The 15,684-nt window shown below is 45.7% G+C and overlaps 1 protein-coding gene across 1 annotated transcript in view; it reads right to left on the bottom strand.

Annotated features, from left to right (window-relative positions):
- HERC2 (HECT and RLD domain containing E3 ubiquitin protein ligase 2) overlaps positions 1–15,684 on the bottom strand; it is a 921,269-nt gene that overhangs the window by 444,232 nt on the left and 461,353 nt on the right. Inside the window, 2 exon segments of the mRNA XM_030201308.1 lie at positions 3,336–3,511; positions 4,243–4,334. Coding sequence (XP_030057168.1) covers positions 3,336–3,511; positions 4,243–4,334 — 268 coding nt within the window.

The raw sequence follows: 15,684 nt of genomic DNA, 5'->3' as shown, positions 1-15,684 counted from the left end.
GTGGCTCAGGAAGAAGCACATTAGGGTCATGGAGTGGCCTAGCCAGTCACCAGACCTTAATCCCATTGAAAACTTATGGAGGGAGCTGAAGCTGCGAGTTGCCAAGCGACAGCCCAGAACTCTTAATGATTTAGAGATGATCTGCAAAGAGGAGTGGACCAAAATTCCTCCTGACATGTGTGCAAACCTCATCATCAACTACAGAAGACGTCTGACCGCTGTGCTTGCCAACAAGGGTTTTGCCACCAAGTATTAGGTCTTGTTTGCCAGAGGGATTAAATACTTATTTCCCTCTGCAGAATGCAAATAAATTCATATACTTTCCACAATGTGATTTTCCGGATTTAATTTGTGATGTGCTATCTCTCACTGTTACCAATAACCTACCCTTCAATTATGGGCTGCTCATGTCTTTGTCAGTGGGCAAACTTACAAAATCAGCAAGGGATCAAATACTTATTTCCCCCACTGTATATGAAAACAATTAGCCACTTAGCACTGATTTCATGCTAACCAGCTAATTTGACAGAACATTCAGATGTTAAACATGATTAGGTTTTATTTAAATTAGGTATTTTATTTTTAAATTAGTGTGTTTGTTGTTTTATTTCATATGCATTCTGTAATACTGTTGTTTTACTGTGTATGTATTCTTGTGACCTGCTCAGATTTGGAGATGAGGTGGGATATAAGTATTTTTAAATAAAATAATACAATTTGGAAATCACATCCCAAACACATTCCAATACAGCCCCATTTTGTTCAGATAAATCTGTTCATATATGAATTTCAGGAATACAACATTTAGGGCCCTATTTACTAAGCCGCACTAGGGGTGCATTAGAGTTTTTACCATTCACTAATCGTGCAGATGCCCATAATATTCCTATGGGTGTCTACACGGTTAGCATGTGCCAATTTTTAGCACACGCTAAAAACGCTTGCGCACCTTATCAAACATGGCCCTTAACCTGACAACTGAGGTTAGAATATTTAACTATTAGATTTATGTAATTAAATGCAAATTTTTATCCTAAACATTTCTGCAATATCAACTACTATACATCTTTACAAAGATTTTACAGATAGCATTTGTTATCTGTAATTATTCATCAAACATTTATACAGTACATTCATCCAAAGATTTGTACAATAAAATCAACAAGGATGAACACCAGAATTAAGAAGATATTTTTCTAATCTTAATTTGGGATTTTTTTCTATAGAGGGGGAAAATGTTGTAGGCCAGACTGCAGAACTTGTACTGGTCCTTAGCCATAACATTTTAATGCAAAATATGTCATGTGATCTTTAACATACACCAGGGGCGGACTGAGAGTGGTCTGGGCCCCCAGGCACTGAGAGTGGTCTGGGCCCCTTGCCTAGCCACTGCCCAACGCCCCCCTACCACCGCAGCCGACGCCCCCACCATCCCGGTTCTTTCCTGCCTGCTGCGCTGCTGCTACTCCCCCGCCCACAGATGCAAATTTCAAAAACTGACATATTTCAATCACTTACTATAGGTTAACAAATAAAACAAAAAATGGAAAATATGATGATACCAATTTATTGGATCAAATATATTTTCCAGTTAGCTTTCAGAGGCCAAAACTTCTTTCCTCAGGTCAGGACAGTATACTGCTATTAGGAGGGTTGGGTCTCCAAACATTAGTCAAAAATGTATTAAAATTAGTCCAATAAAGGTATTATCTTATTTCCATTTTCTTTATTAACACAGCTATAACACTACTTTATACTAAACTAAAAATAAAATTCATTTTCCTACCTTTGTTGTCTGGCCGTTTACTTTTTTCTAATTGCGTTGGTCCCAGTCTCTTGTTTCTTCTTTCCTTGATCTCTTCTTAACTCTCACCAGTGTCTATCTCTCTCTCTCCCCCCTTTTCCATCCAGCATCTGCTCCCTCTCTCTCTCTTTCCCCTTTCCATCCAGCATCTGCCTCCTCTCTCCCCCTTTTCCATCTAGCTTCTGCCCCTTCTCTCCCCCTTTTCCATCCAGCATCTGCCTCCTCTCTCCCCCTTTTCCATCCAGCGTCTGCCCCCTCTCTCCCCCTTTCCATCCAGCGTTTCTCTTTTTCTCCCTCCTCCACCCAGCATCTGGCCCTTCTCTCTTCTCACTTCCATCCACTCAGGCCCCACTCTCTCCCCAGTTCCATCCAACATCTGCATCCTCCATCCCCCTTCCATCCAGCTTCTATCTCCTCTCTCCCCTTCATCCAGTGTCTGTCCCTCCTCTCCCTCTTTCCATCTGCCATCTAGCCCCTCTCTCCTTCTCATCCAGCATCTGACCTCCCTTCCCCCTCCATCCAGCATCTGTCCCATCTCTTCTCCCTTCCATCTGGCATCTATTCCCCCTCCCCACTCCATTCTCCATCCATCGCCTGTTGTTCCCCATCACCCATTGTCTGTCCTTCCCCATCACCCAGTCACCCTGTACCTGGGGTCCTCCTTATCCCTGCTCAATTTATGTCCCCACTATCACCCCACCTAATCCCCATATCCCCACTCTTCGACCCAACCCTCACTTACAATCACACCCTCCCCCCTCCATCCAGTGTTGCAGTCTTTTTTTCAGCCCCACCCAACATCCAAACTCTCTTCCCCCCCCCCCCTCCACCAGACACCCCCATTACCACTGGCACAACAAGATCAGGCTATCCCCACTCCCACCCAATACCCAACTGCCGTGGCCACTGCTGCTGTTTCAGCAATTGCGGCAAAAATAGAAAAAAAAAAGATTGCAGGGCTGCACCGTTCCCTTCCCGCTTGTAGATGACCAGCTCTGCCCCAGAACAGAAAATTGTTAGAGGAAGGCAGGACCGGCAGCTGCGAACAGGAGGAACAGTGCGGCTCCATGATCTTTATTTCTGTTTTTGCCGCCACTGCTGTAACAGCAGCAGCAGCAGTGGTGGCCATGGCAGGGGGTTAGTGTGTGGGAATGGGGAAAATGGCAGGCATTCGGGCAGAGTCTCTGGGTCCCCCAGAGGCTCTGGGGCCTCGGGCACTGATTGGTTGCCCGGTTGCCCGAATGGTCAGTTTGCCCCTGACATACACAGTCAAGACAAAACACTTAATTTGATATCTCATTAAAAAGAAACGCCTACAACATTCTACTAACTGTACTATAGAGCTAGCAAAATTGTTTAGTACTGATTTAAGGAGAAAAATACTGCCCTCCATTGAGTCATTTACTGCACTTCCAATATTTTTTGTTAGGTGATCCCATATCTGAAGGCTAGCAAGACCTGACCATTAGTTTCTCAGTTCTCACATGATCAGAGAATGATTGGCATGGTGCACACATGCAGTAATCTTTACCTCTCACTGTTGGCTTTATCATCATCTTCTTCCTCATTATCAGAAGCAAGGAAAGGAACTGTGACTAAATTTTCATCCTCTGCTTGAATACGTCCCAAAATGCTAAGGCCATGAATTTTACAGTCTATTCCTGAGCTTCGGCACTGTTTTATCGCAACTTCAATATACTTGTGGTACTAATGAAACACAGAGATCATCAGTTACAAACAGCCCACACGTTTCACACTGCTTAATAGTGAACATGAATTTGTTTGCCAGCTTTTGCTCCTGACACTTCCAAGAGAAGTTAAGCAATAAGTTTGCAGTTAATGGTACAAAATTGTGTCAAGATAACCATAATAACCAAGAAGACAACACTGGAGGCAGACATAACAGAAAGTATGTTCAGTTTTCAGGCACAGTTTCTGGTCTGGGAGAAGAGAAACTAAAGAAACTAAACATTTATGGCTGTATAAAACATTCAATCAAATAAAAGCCAGATGAATTAGTTATTTACCTTCAGCATCATTTATTTACTATAGAATAGTGTATTCTCTTATAATACTTCTATAAATTCCACTCATTGGAAATAGCTTCTTGTATGGTTTCAGATTTGTAAAGGAGCCAGCCATACTGTCTCACTACATACATAAAAAGTATTTTCTCCAGTCACAGAGCACTTCAAGACTTAAATCTCTAATAAAGGAAGCTATTCATGGAGCGAAAGACATACTTTTCTTTTGGACAGTATACACATGCCAATCTGCAGAAAACCTAATTCTAAATTCTGCAAACTGTCATCAGGAACATGGCTGTAAAATAGCTCAATTTCTCTTGCACTGGCAATAAGACTAGGTTATGTTTAAAACATTTTACGTTCCTTTTTTTTTTTTTTTTAAGTTTATCAATTTGACAAACATCTACTCACCTCTGTGCAATCATTTAGGAGAAGCACAGTTGTATCTGTTGGGTTAACATTCACTGCCTTTAGTTCTATGAGATTATTTAGAGAATTTCCACCTATAATAAAATAAATAAATAAGAATAGCATTCAATATGCTATTATTAGGGTCCTTCTTTCTTTCTTTACTTAAAGCACTTACATACCAAACCAATAGAAACCAGCCTTTTCGGTGTGGTTTCCAATCTAGCAAGAAATAAAAGTAATGAAAAGTGTGTTTGAATTGCTTCTCCCATAAAGATGTATTGGTGAATGTTTTGGAGACGGGTCATTTCTCTTTTGACCCCCACCACATGCAGATACTTAACTTCTACAGCACAGAAACTTCCCCAGATCTCTTTCTCCCTCCTGTAACAAGAGCTGCGAAGAAGTCAGCGGCAAACGTTTCGGCTTGTGGGGCTTGAGCATCCCTGCTAGAATTTGGTAGGATTTAACGCCACTGGGGGTGGGGGGGGGGGGGAGAAGAGATAAGTACAAATGCGTGCTTCTCCCCAATACTTTTGCCAAGCCCCTGCATTAAACTCAGAAAAAAATCATATTACTCATCCTTCTATTTTCAGGACATTAATGTAAAATTCTGCCATCTTCTGAAAAAAAGCCAGAAAGTTGGCAATGCTAACTGTGATTATATCTCACAGCAATCCCCCCCCCCTCCAAAGAAAAACAGATGTGGACACAACGTATGCGCAAAGGTTACCAATGCCTTAATCGGGCTCTGCCCATGGCAACAGATGTTACTTGGCAATACACATAACAATCTAATGGGTGGACTGACCACTGGGACAATTGGGTAGTGTCCAAGGGCCAACAACAGTAGGGGGCCCACTGTCCCCTAGCTTCCATCTAGTTTAATCATTTTTGATGGGTGGTTAGGGACCCATGACCCTAAGGGGCCCTTTTACTAAGCAGCATAAGCGTCTACACACGCCGAACAAATGCCAATTTGGAGTTACCGCCTGGCTACCGTGTGGCTCTTGCAGTAATTTCTTTTTTGGATGTGTACCAATTTTTATTTTGCTACATGCCCATTTTCGGCAAAAATTTTAAAAAGTCATTTTTTGCAGGCACGCTGAAAAATGGATCTGCGTGCACCCAAAACACGTGCCTAAACTACCGCAGGCCATTTTTTTTCAGCGCACCATAGTAAAAGGACCCTTCAGTGCCTAGGGGCCCAGATCACTGTCAGTGTGCCCCTAGCAACCAATAACAAAATTAAATGATTCTTTAAGTAGCTTTCACAATAGAATTAAAAGCTAAGAAAATTCATTAATAAAAATAGGGAATTATTTACATTTCCTGTATATCTGTGAGGTCTGCATGTGTTTGTGTGAATATGTATATCTCTGTTGTGTGTATATGCTGGACATATGTTGTCTCTGTGGAGAAGGTAGCAGGAGGGTGGGGAGTACTTGCGAGAAGGCAAGTTTGAAACCTGTAGAAGTGGTTGTAGGGGGACTAGTTTTGGAGGGTAAGGCAATTTACCGGTAGTGGGACAATTGCAGGAGGTAGTCTCTGGAGATGGGAACAGTTTGTGGTGTGGTGTGTTGTGTCAAGTTGCAGGTAGGGTAGTTTGTGGGGGTGGTCCACTTTGAAGACTGTAGTTATAAGGAGTGGGAGCAGTTTGGAAGTGGGATGGAAGTTATAGATAATATTTTCGGAGTTTGGGAGCAGTATGTGGGGTGGGGTGGGGTGGTAGTTGCAGGGATAAGTTTTGGGATAGGGCAAATATTGGAATGGTGGAGCACTTGCAAGGGAATAGTTTTCAGGGATAGGGCAATTTGTGTGGGGGGTGTAATTGTGGGAAGGTAGCTTTTTAGGAAGGGCACTTACAAGGATAGTTTGGAAGAATAGTGAATTCTGCCTTTTAAACTGCTTTGTTCTATTCTCTAACTGCTACATTTCACTTTTCATTTATTTTTCTATGCAACAGAAGCTGGGCCATTTTGGGGGTGGGCTTATTTCTCTGGAACCCCCAGTTCGATTTGGCCCATTTTCAAATGTGGATCTTTTTAGCATTTTCTTTCTCAGGCCACATTTCATCCCATTCCATTAAATTTTTGGAGAAGTATTTTGCCCCCAGACACAGAGACGGGTAGATAGATGGACATTCTCAAGCCCTTTTATAAAATTCCTTCCAACTTCCATTGGCTGGAAAAAATAATAATAAACATGACCTCAACAAAGTCTAACAACTAATACCTATTGCTTTTCCAACCTTATTCCCTACCTCTTATAAAAGATTGCCACCCCTTCTTGTTCTCATCACCTACACATTTATCCCAACTTGATCAACAATTGTAATTCATACTAGAAAACAACTCTGCTTTAATCATCCTTTAAAACACTGTATACTTTAACTCCAACCTAGCTTCTATAAGTATAGTATTCCACCAAGTAGGGGGCATCAGTGAAAACATTCTCCTCATATCTTCCTCAGTATTGATACCCTCAATTTAAACTGCTTTTTACCAATACATTTCCCCAATGTTACTAAGATTAAAATCATTTAAAATGATTTTTACCCCAATTTTAATAACATTGCAGCCACAGGTCCCTGTGGCTGATGCTGACAATATGGCTCAACCCTCATGGTTAATGCTGTGAGTGAGGATATTAACAGGAATCTGCGGTGTCATCTACTGTAGCTGAATGTGACCACAGCCACGTGAACAGTCTCCTTGAATAACAAGAGAGATTCACTGAGAAACCAGAATCCCCTTGACACTTCCCCATCTAACCCATAAAAAGAGATCCAGACAGGGGCATGGTCAGATACTTGAATGATTTCAATACTCGTATCTTTAACTCTGCCCCACATACTGCAACGTGGTGAATAAATTAAGCTTTTTATGAAAGCTTTTTGGCGATCTGCTTCCTTTTTTACTCCATGCTGGATCTTGTGAGTTGACTGCCTACTTGTTTCCTCTGCCCTTGATCTCAACATAGATGGAAGTCAAAGTTCCTACATCATGTCAAGCAAAGAAGTGTTCTATCCACTCCTCAAACTTATGAATGAGCAGCTACTCAAAGGCTACCATTGACAAAGGTAGGGACATTACCATAGGAGTGGCAATGTCTTCCTGGGTCACCTAGACTGTATCGGAACTGGGAGCTCAGGTCCATGGAGGTTAAAGCAGCTTCTCCAATGGTATGGAGAATAAGCAGTCCTTACTCTGAGGGCACTTTGAGAACACCAGTAAGCTCTGTACTCTCAGTACCACACAACGATGAAGAGCAATATAGAGATACTTCGGCCTCCACCATATGTCCTGCACTATGCTCCCTTGGCACCAATGAAGAAGAGGTCGAATTTTTTCTCTTCTTCAGTCTGAAAAAAATTACTTGCTTAATCTTCTGTAACATCTTTATTTTTTTACATAAAAGGATGGGGTCTTGGATGTTGTATTACAAATTATTTGCATTAACAGAATTCATAAAAACCTCCTGTCTGCCTGAAGTCACTTAACTGCCGATATTCAGTGCTGCTGAATATTGTCTGACTGGTCCCAAAAATGTGGGTGGTGTTAGGGAGGAGATGGCAGATATGCAGGTGCCAGCAATATTTGGTGTCAACTAAGCGGGTGAATTTAGGACAGCTCAAAAGCTACCTCCACCATCTGGTGACCGGCATTGAATATCCAGTTTATTTTTAGCAGGTTTAAAGTTAACCAGCTAAGTCGATATTCGAAGATTTGAAAATTAGAAATATAAACATGACTTAACTCACAATAAAAGAAAACTTGCTCAACTGGAGCGAACTATATTCAAAACAGAGTAACTAATGGCATAGATCATGAAAGTCTCTCTTAAATATGTACAGACAGTGTCCCAAGACTTATCTTAAATGTTTAACAGACTGCAATCAGGGAGAGATGCTGGATTCATCTGCTGCGACTAAAGGAAAGAAAATTATTAGGTAAGCCCTAATTTTACCTTCCTTAGCCTCAGCAGCAGATGAATCCAGGAACTGGTGGGATGTACCCAAGCATTCCCTAAATCGGGTGGGAAGCTGCAGCTCCTCGAGAGAGAGAACTGCCGCTCCAAAACGCGCATCTTCTCGAGCTGCAACATCCAGGCGATAATGTTTAACAAACGAGAGATGAGATGACCACATCGCCGCCCAACAAATTTCTAGAACTGAAAACAAGCCAGTCTCCGCCCAAGAGGAAGCCTGCGCCCACAGGGAATGCGCCTTCAAGGCCTCCGGAGGAGATTTCCCAGCCAAAAGATAAGCTGAAACAATGGCCTCCTTAAGCCAACGTGCAATTGTTGCCTTAGAAACTGGAAACCCTTGTCGTGAACCTGAAAATAGGACAAACAGATGATCAGAGCACCGAATGTCATTTGACATGTGTAAGTACTGCAAAAGTACGCGCTGGACATCTAAAAGGTGTAACTGTCGAAAAGACTCCGGACAGCCCTCCTTTCGAAAGGAAGGAAGAAAAAGAGGCTGATTTAGATGAAACGCAGAAAGCACCTTACGAAGGAACCGTGCGGACTATGACCCCGGATTCCAAAAACTGCAAGAAGGGATCTCGACATGAGAGAGCCTGAATTTCCGATATCCTACATGCCGACGCCAGCGCCACCAAAAAAACGCCTTAAGCATCAGCTCTTTCTATGAAGCCTGCCGAAGCGGCTCAAAAGGTGCCGACTGCAAAGCCCGCAGCACAAGCCGCAAGCTCCAAGAAGGACACAGAGAATGCAATGGAGGACAAAGCTTCAACGCCCCCAGCAAGAAGCGTGCAACATCCGGATGAGCTGCCAGCGAAGAACTCACTACTCGGCCTCTAAAACACGACAAAGCTGCCACTTGCACTCGAAGAGAATTGTATGCCAGACCCTGCTGCAGACCTTGCTGCAAAAAAGCCAAGATCTGGGAAACTGAAGCCTGCATCAGTTTCCAATAATGCTCAGAACACCACTTCTCAAAAGTTCGCTAGACCCTAACGTAGGCTGCAGTCGTAGACCGTTTCTACGCTCTGAGCAAGGTGACTATCACTTCTTCCGGAAAACCTTTCTTCCTCAACTTCGCCCTCTCAATCGCCAAGCCATAAGACCAAAGCGGCAAGGATCCTCCAAAACCACCGGACCCTGGTGTAACAGACCTAGAAGGAGAGGAAAACGGAACGGGTCCTCCACCAGTAACCAGCGCAGATCTGCATAACATGGACGACGTGGCCAATCTGGGGCTATGAGGATCACTAGACCTGCATGAAGACGAATTCGTTGAAGAACCGGACTGATCAAGGGCCACAGAGGAAACACATACAGAAGTTTGGATGGCGGCCACGGTTGAGACAGGGCATCCAACCCCGCAGATCTTCACTCTCTTTGTCTGCTGAAAAACTGCGTGACTTTGGCATTAGAGCTGGATGCCTTGAGGTTGATCGTAGGAGTGCCCCACTTGCTGCAAATCTGCTTGAAGGCTTCCGTTGCCAACTCCCACTCCGCTGGATCAAGGGAGTGGTGACTGAGAAAGTCGGCCTGCACATTGTCTAAGCCGGCGATGTGTGCTGCTGACAACAGAAGATGTCGCTCCACCCAAGCCAGAATGACGGCTGCCTCGTCCACTAATGCACTGTTCTGTGTGCCGCCTTGTCGGTTGATGTAGGCCACCACTGTCATATTGTCTGACAGTACCCATACTGCTTTCCCTTTCAGGATCTTGTGAAACGCCAGAAAAGCCTGACGAATGGCCTTCAACTCCAGATGATTGATGGACCAGCTCGACTCCACAGTTGATCATAGCCCCTGAGCATACCCGGTGGAGGCACTGCCCACCCCAACAGACTGGCATCGGTAGTTACTAGTACCCATTGAGGGGAAGCAAGCAGCATCCTGCGCTTCAGATTGTCCTGGAACAGCCACTAATCCAAACTGTTCCTGGCCACCGGGGTCCATGACAACCGACACTGATACTCCAGGGACTTCGGAGACCATTGCCTGAGAAAAGCACGCTGCAGGGGTCTCATGCGTGCCCTCGCCCACGGCACCACATCCAGGGTGGCCACCATGAGACTGAAAACCTGTACAAAATCCCACGCCCGCGGAACGAGGAATGCTCAATAACTGGAGAATCTGCGATTGAAACTTGAGTCACCTGCTGTCGGGGAGAAAGACGCAGCCCAATTCCACGTTGAAGGAAACTCCCAAATAGTCGAGAGCCTGAGAGGGTTCCAGATGACTCTTGGGAAAACTGACGATCCATCCGAGAGATTGGAGCACCTCGATAACCCGTGCAGTAGATAACTGACTCTCTCGAGCTAAGTTCACCAAAATGAGCCAATCGTCCAGATATGGATGAACCCTGACCCCTTCTCTTCTCAGGAAGGCCTCCACCACTACCATTACCTTGGAAAAGGTGCGTGGAGCCGTGGCCAGTCCGAATGGCAAGGCTCAGAACTGAAAATGCTGGCCTAGAATAAGAATTTCTGATGAGGGAGCCAAATTGGGATGTGCAGATACGCCTCTTTTAGGTTCAATGAAGTCAAAAACTAACCAGGCTGAACCGCTGCTATCACCGACTGCAGCGTCTCCATACGGAAGTGTCGCACTCTCAGAGACTAGTTGACTCTTCTTAAGTCGAGGACTGGTCTGAAGGACCCTCCTTTCCGAGGTACCACAAAATAGATTGAGTAGCATTCTACCCGAAGCTCGGACTAAGGGACCGGAACCACTGCCCTATATCCAGAACACAGTGCAACGTGTCGGTAACTGCTGCCCGTTTGACGGCAGTTCGGCACCGGGATTCCAAAAAGGCATCTCCAATGGGTGCCGCAAACTCCAAACTGTATCCGTTCTTGATTAAACCGTCATGACTTTGGTCCACTCTTTGAAAAACAGGGATAAACGGCCTCCTATGCATGGAACTGGACTGGTACCCCATCATTGGAAAGCGCGGTTTGGCCCTCCCTGCCTCTGTGGAGGGGTCACGGATTTTTTTCTCTGAATGAAAGTAGGAACGTTGCTGAAACCTGTAACGCTGAAAAGGTACAGAGGGTCGGCCAGGGCAGTATCTGTGGGCGTCCCAAAATCTTGGCCTCGCAGAGGAAACTCTGGAACCAGGCTTGGGCCTGTCTTCCGGCAGGCGCTGGGATTTGGAATTCCCCCGATCTTTGACAATCTTTTCCAAGTCCTCACCGAACAGCAGTTTACCCCTATAGAGCAAATTAGTGAGGTGCTACTTAGGCCCCATATCAGCCAACCAATGGCGAAGCCACAGCAGACGCCAAGCCGAAACAGCTAGAGACATCTGTTTAGCCGATACTCTAGCTAAATCATACAACGCAGCAGCCAAATAAGCAAGCCCCGATTCCATCCTAGGGGCTAACTCTGTAAAGGAGAAAGAAGCTTCCACAATCTGCTCTGCCGAACTTTGAAGCCAAGAAAGACAGGCTCTAGCTGCGTATGAACTACAAGTAGCAGCCTGAAGAGCCAAGGCAGCAGCCTCGAAAGAACGCTTTAAGGTTGCCTCCAGACGACGATCCTGCATATCTTTGAGGGTGACACCCCCTTCTACAGGCAGGGTGGTTTTCTTGGTGACTGCAGCTACCAGGGAATCCACCTTGGGAAACACAAGAAGAGCCAGATGAGACTCTCCCACCAGATAAAGGCGGGCCATCGTTTGCGCTACCTTCAGGCTCCCATCAGGATCCCAAAATAAGCTCTTGAATGGCCTCGTGTACCGCAAAAAAGCTCAGGCGGGCTTTTTGGGGCTGGCCATCTTGATGTTGACCGTCGCTGCTGAAGCCACCTCAGGGTCTTCAATATTGAGTACCTGTAAGGCCTCAATAATAAGGGAGGGCAGCTTGACTCTATGAAAAATAAGCACTGCTTTTGTATCGTCCTGCTCCTCCTGTCTCAGCAAACCCTCTTCGAGATCCCCCAGCCCAACAGACCTTGTGGAACCTCCTGTCCTTTCAAACAGGGATTGCTGAGGAGAATGGGAGGAGATGGAGCCCGCTTCAGAGGTGGACAACACCGTCTGCGCTTCAGAGAAGGTGAGTCCTCAGAATATGACTGCACCCCATCTGTTTCCAAATTAGGTGCCCCCTGCACCAAGTGAAGGCTGAGGGGGCAGAGGCACAGCACTCATTGAGGCCCTCTTTAACAAGAAAGCCTGGTGCATTAGGAGAATGTACTCTGCGGAAAACGGGTCCCCCTGCCGCTGCAAGGAAAAAAAACCCTGCGCTCCTAATCCACGAGCCTCCCACAGCACCAGATTGTCATCAGGCTCCGAGCCTGTCCTCTAAGGTCCTCCATGTCTGGAACCGCCTGAACTGCCTCCTCTGAAGATTCCAAGATGGCGCCCGCCATGAGCGTGGGAAACAACTGCTTCGGAGGCTGCCGGCAGAGTAACAGAACCTGCTTCCTCAAGGCAGCCTGCGCTGCAACTCCCTGTCGCGCTGTGTCTCTTCCCGCAGTGAGGACAGCATTTAGCCGCTTCCGCAGCCATAGCCTCACTCGCGCTAGCAGCGAAGGGGGTGGGGGAAAAAACAGCGCGAAGCCAGCCACACTCACCTTTCTCAGGCAGACCAGCCCACTGCAGCCACTCCCCGCAGGAGCTTGAAAAAAGCGGCATCCCAGCGTTCCAGCACCCGGTCCAGAGAGCTAGGGTCTGGAAACGTGCTGTCTTTTTTTTTTTACTGTGAGCCAAGTCAATGAGGAAATTTACAGAGAACAGCACATAGCAGCCAACTAGGAAGGAGGGAGAAAAGGGTAAGGCAGGGACTTGACTCACAAGTATGCCTTCAAAGTGGGCACCACCAGCCACACACCCACAGCTCAACTGGGAAACCCAGGAGTCCCCTCAAACACAGAATCCAGGAGCTGGAAAGCTCCGTCCAACACCTGCTGGAGCAGTGGCGTACCGAGGGCGGGGCGGTAGGGGCGGACCGCCCCGGGTACAGATCATTGGGGGGTGATCTACTCTGTCCATCGGTTCGCCTCCCTGCGTGCGCCTTTCGATGCTCACTGTGTTTCCTCGCTGCGGCTCCTCTCTCTCTCCCCGTTGTTGCCGCCTTCTTTCTTCAGCGCCTGCTGTGCCTGTTTGCCCTTCCTCTGTGATGGCTCCTCCTCTCTCTGTCCCGCCCGCCGGCTTCAGTGCAGCCGCCCACACACAAGCCTGCTGCGCCTTCCGCTTGCGGCTTTGGCACTTCTTGAATTCCAACTCCACCCCCACCGGGCCACTGTGACTGGTAGCGTCGGCAGAAGAATCTGAGGATGGATCACTCGGGTCTTCGAGGTCACTTGCTTCCCCGTTCCAGGTCCGGCGCAGAGCCAGGTATTAATTAGGCGGCGCGATCCTAATCATTATTTAAAAATTGTGCTGCCTTGACATTTTTTTTTTTTTTAACATTTGATCACTTTTGCTGCTGCTACTAGTTTGGCAGGACCAACATGCTACATGTCGGGGGGGGGGGGGGGGTGTCATGAAATGTAAAAAGGAAGGACTTGGGGGGGGGTTTAATGAAATGTAAAAAGGAAGGACTGGGGGGTGTCATGAAATGTAAAAAGGAAGGCGGGGGGGGGGCTTTATGAAATGTAAAAAGGAATGACTTGGGGGGGGCAAGAACACTAGTCTGGAATGGATGGGAGAGAAAGAGGGCACCTGGCTAGATGGATGGAGGGGACAGAGAGGGGCGGACGGCGCTGATTGAAGGGAGAGAAGAAAGGGCAGACCAGATGTTGGATGGAAAGGGGCACAAAGAGGAAGCAGAAGCTGGATGGAAAGGGGTAGGAGAGGGCAGATGCTGGATGGAAAGGGCAGATGCTGGATGGAAAGGGACAGGAGAGAGCAGATGCTGGATGGAAAGGGGCAAGAGTGAGGGGCATATGCTGGATGGAAGGCAGGGAGAGAAAGGGTAGCACTGCAGACACACGTGCTGCTGGATGGAAAGAGGCAGAATCTAGATGGAATGGGGCAGACCAGATGTTGGATGAAAAGGGACAGGGGCAGAGAGAGGGGCAGGCACACTGGATGGAAAGAGGCAGAGAGCGGGAGCATATGCTGGATGGAAAGGGGCAGACACTGGATAAAAAGGGACAGGGGCAGAGAGAGGGGACAGACTCTAGATGGAAAGGGGCAGAGAGAGGATGCAGACGCTGGATGAAAAGGGACAGGGGCAGAGAAAGAGGGGGCATATGCTGGATGGAAGGGAGAGAAAGGGCAGACGCACATGTGCAGCTGGATGGAAAAGGGCAGAGAGAGGGGACAGAGCAGATAAGAAAAGTAGAAACCTGAGACAACAAAGGTAGATAAAAATTTATTTTTATTTTTTGTAACTTTATGATAAAGTAGTATTGTAGTTGTGTTAATAAACATTTATAAATAGAAAATGGAAATATTATTGGACTAATTTTAATACATTACGACTAAGGTTTGGAGACCAAATCCCCTTCCTCATGTCAGGACAGGATACTGTAACAGCAGTATACTGTACTGACTGGATGAAAGAGGTTTTAGTCTCTGAAAGCTAAATGCATTAGCCCAATAAAATGGTATTTATCTTATTTTACATATTTGTTTTATTTCTATATTCTATTTGTTAATTTGTAAAGTGGTGATAATTGGTATTTGTTAGTTTTTTCAAATTTACATCTGCTATCTTTATATTTTGTACGGTACTAGGGGACATGCATACATCATCACTATCACTGTTTCTGCTTCCATGGTGTTGCATTGTATGCAGAGTCTGGTTTCTAGAGGCTTCAGTTTAAATTTTCTCTACATATTTCTATTTTGTACTTATTCAATACTAAGTTAGAGTGTGTCTATGAAAAAGAAATGGTTTTCTGCTGGCATTGACTATGCAGGATCAACAATCTGTACTATTCTGGCTGGTTTACCTTTACATTGCTCACTGTTTAAGGTGCTGTCTTTTCCTAGGTGCATCCTTGTTGTGTGACTCGTAGAAGTTACTAAGAACACAGAACATAGTAAATGACAGCAGATGAAGAGTTCATATGGTATGGTAGAATTGCTATGTAGGTCATCAGTGACATTTGTTGTGTTTTGTATTAATTGACAGTAGACCTAGTACTGGATTTTAATATTTTGGATTTTAGTACAGTATGTATTTTCCTATCTCCTGGCATGATGATTACATATGCAAGTTTCAATAAAAGAAAATGTTTACTGTCTTGTTTCTTTTCTGACCATTTATTTCATTTCATGATTATTGCTAAAAATAATTTTTTCACGGGTGGGGGGGGGGGGGGGGGTGTTAAAAAAAGGTTGGCCCTGGGTGTCAAGTATGCTAGGTACGCCACTGTGCAGGAGACAGAGATATACTAAAGGTAGAGGGACCTGTGTTCAGGAGGTCAATGCCTACTTTTAGTGTTCTCTATCTCCACCTGCTGGTAGATGGACACAACCCACCAGTTCCTGGATTCATCTGCTGCTGA

The sequence above is a fragment of the Microcaecilia unicolor genome, chromosome 4, assembly GCF_901765095.1.
Source record: "Microcaecilia unicolor chromosome 4, aMicUni1.1, whole genome shotgun sequence".
NCBI classification, from domain to species: Eukaryota; Metazoa; Chordata; class Amphibia; order Gymnophiona; family Siphonopidae; genus Microcaecilia; species Microcaecilia unicolor.
The sequence above is the reverse complement of the archived record's forward strand: the minus strand, read 5'-3'. Positions and strand labels throughout refer to the sequence as shown.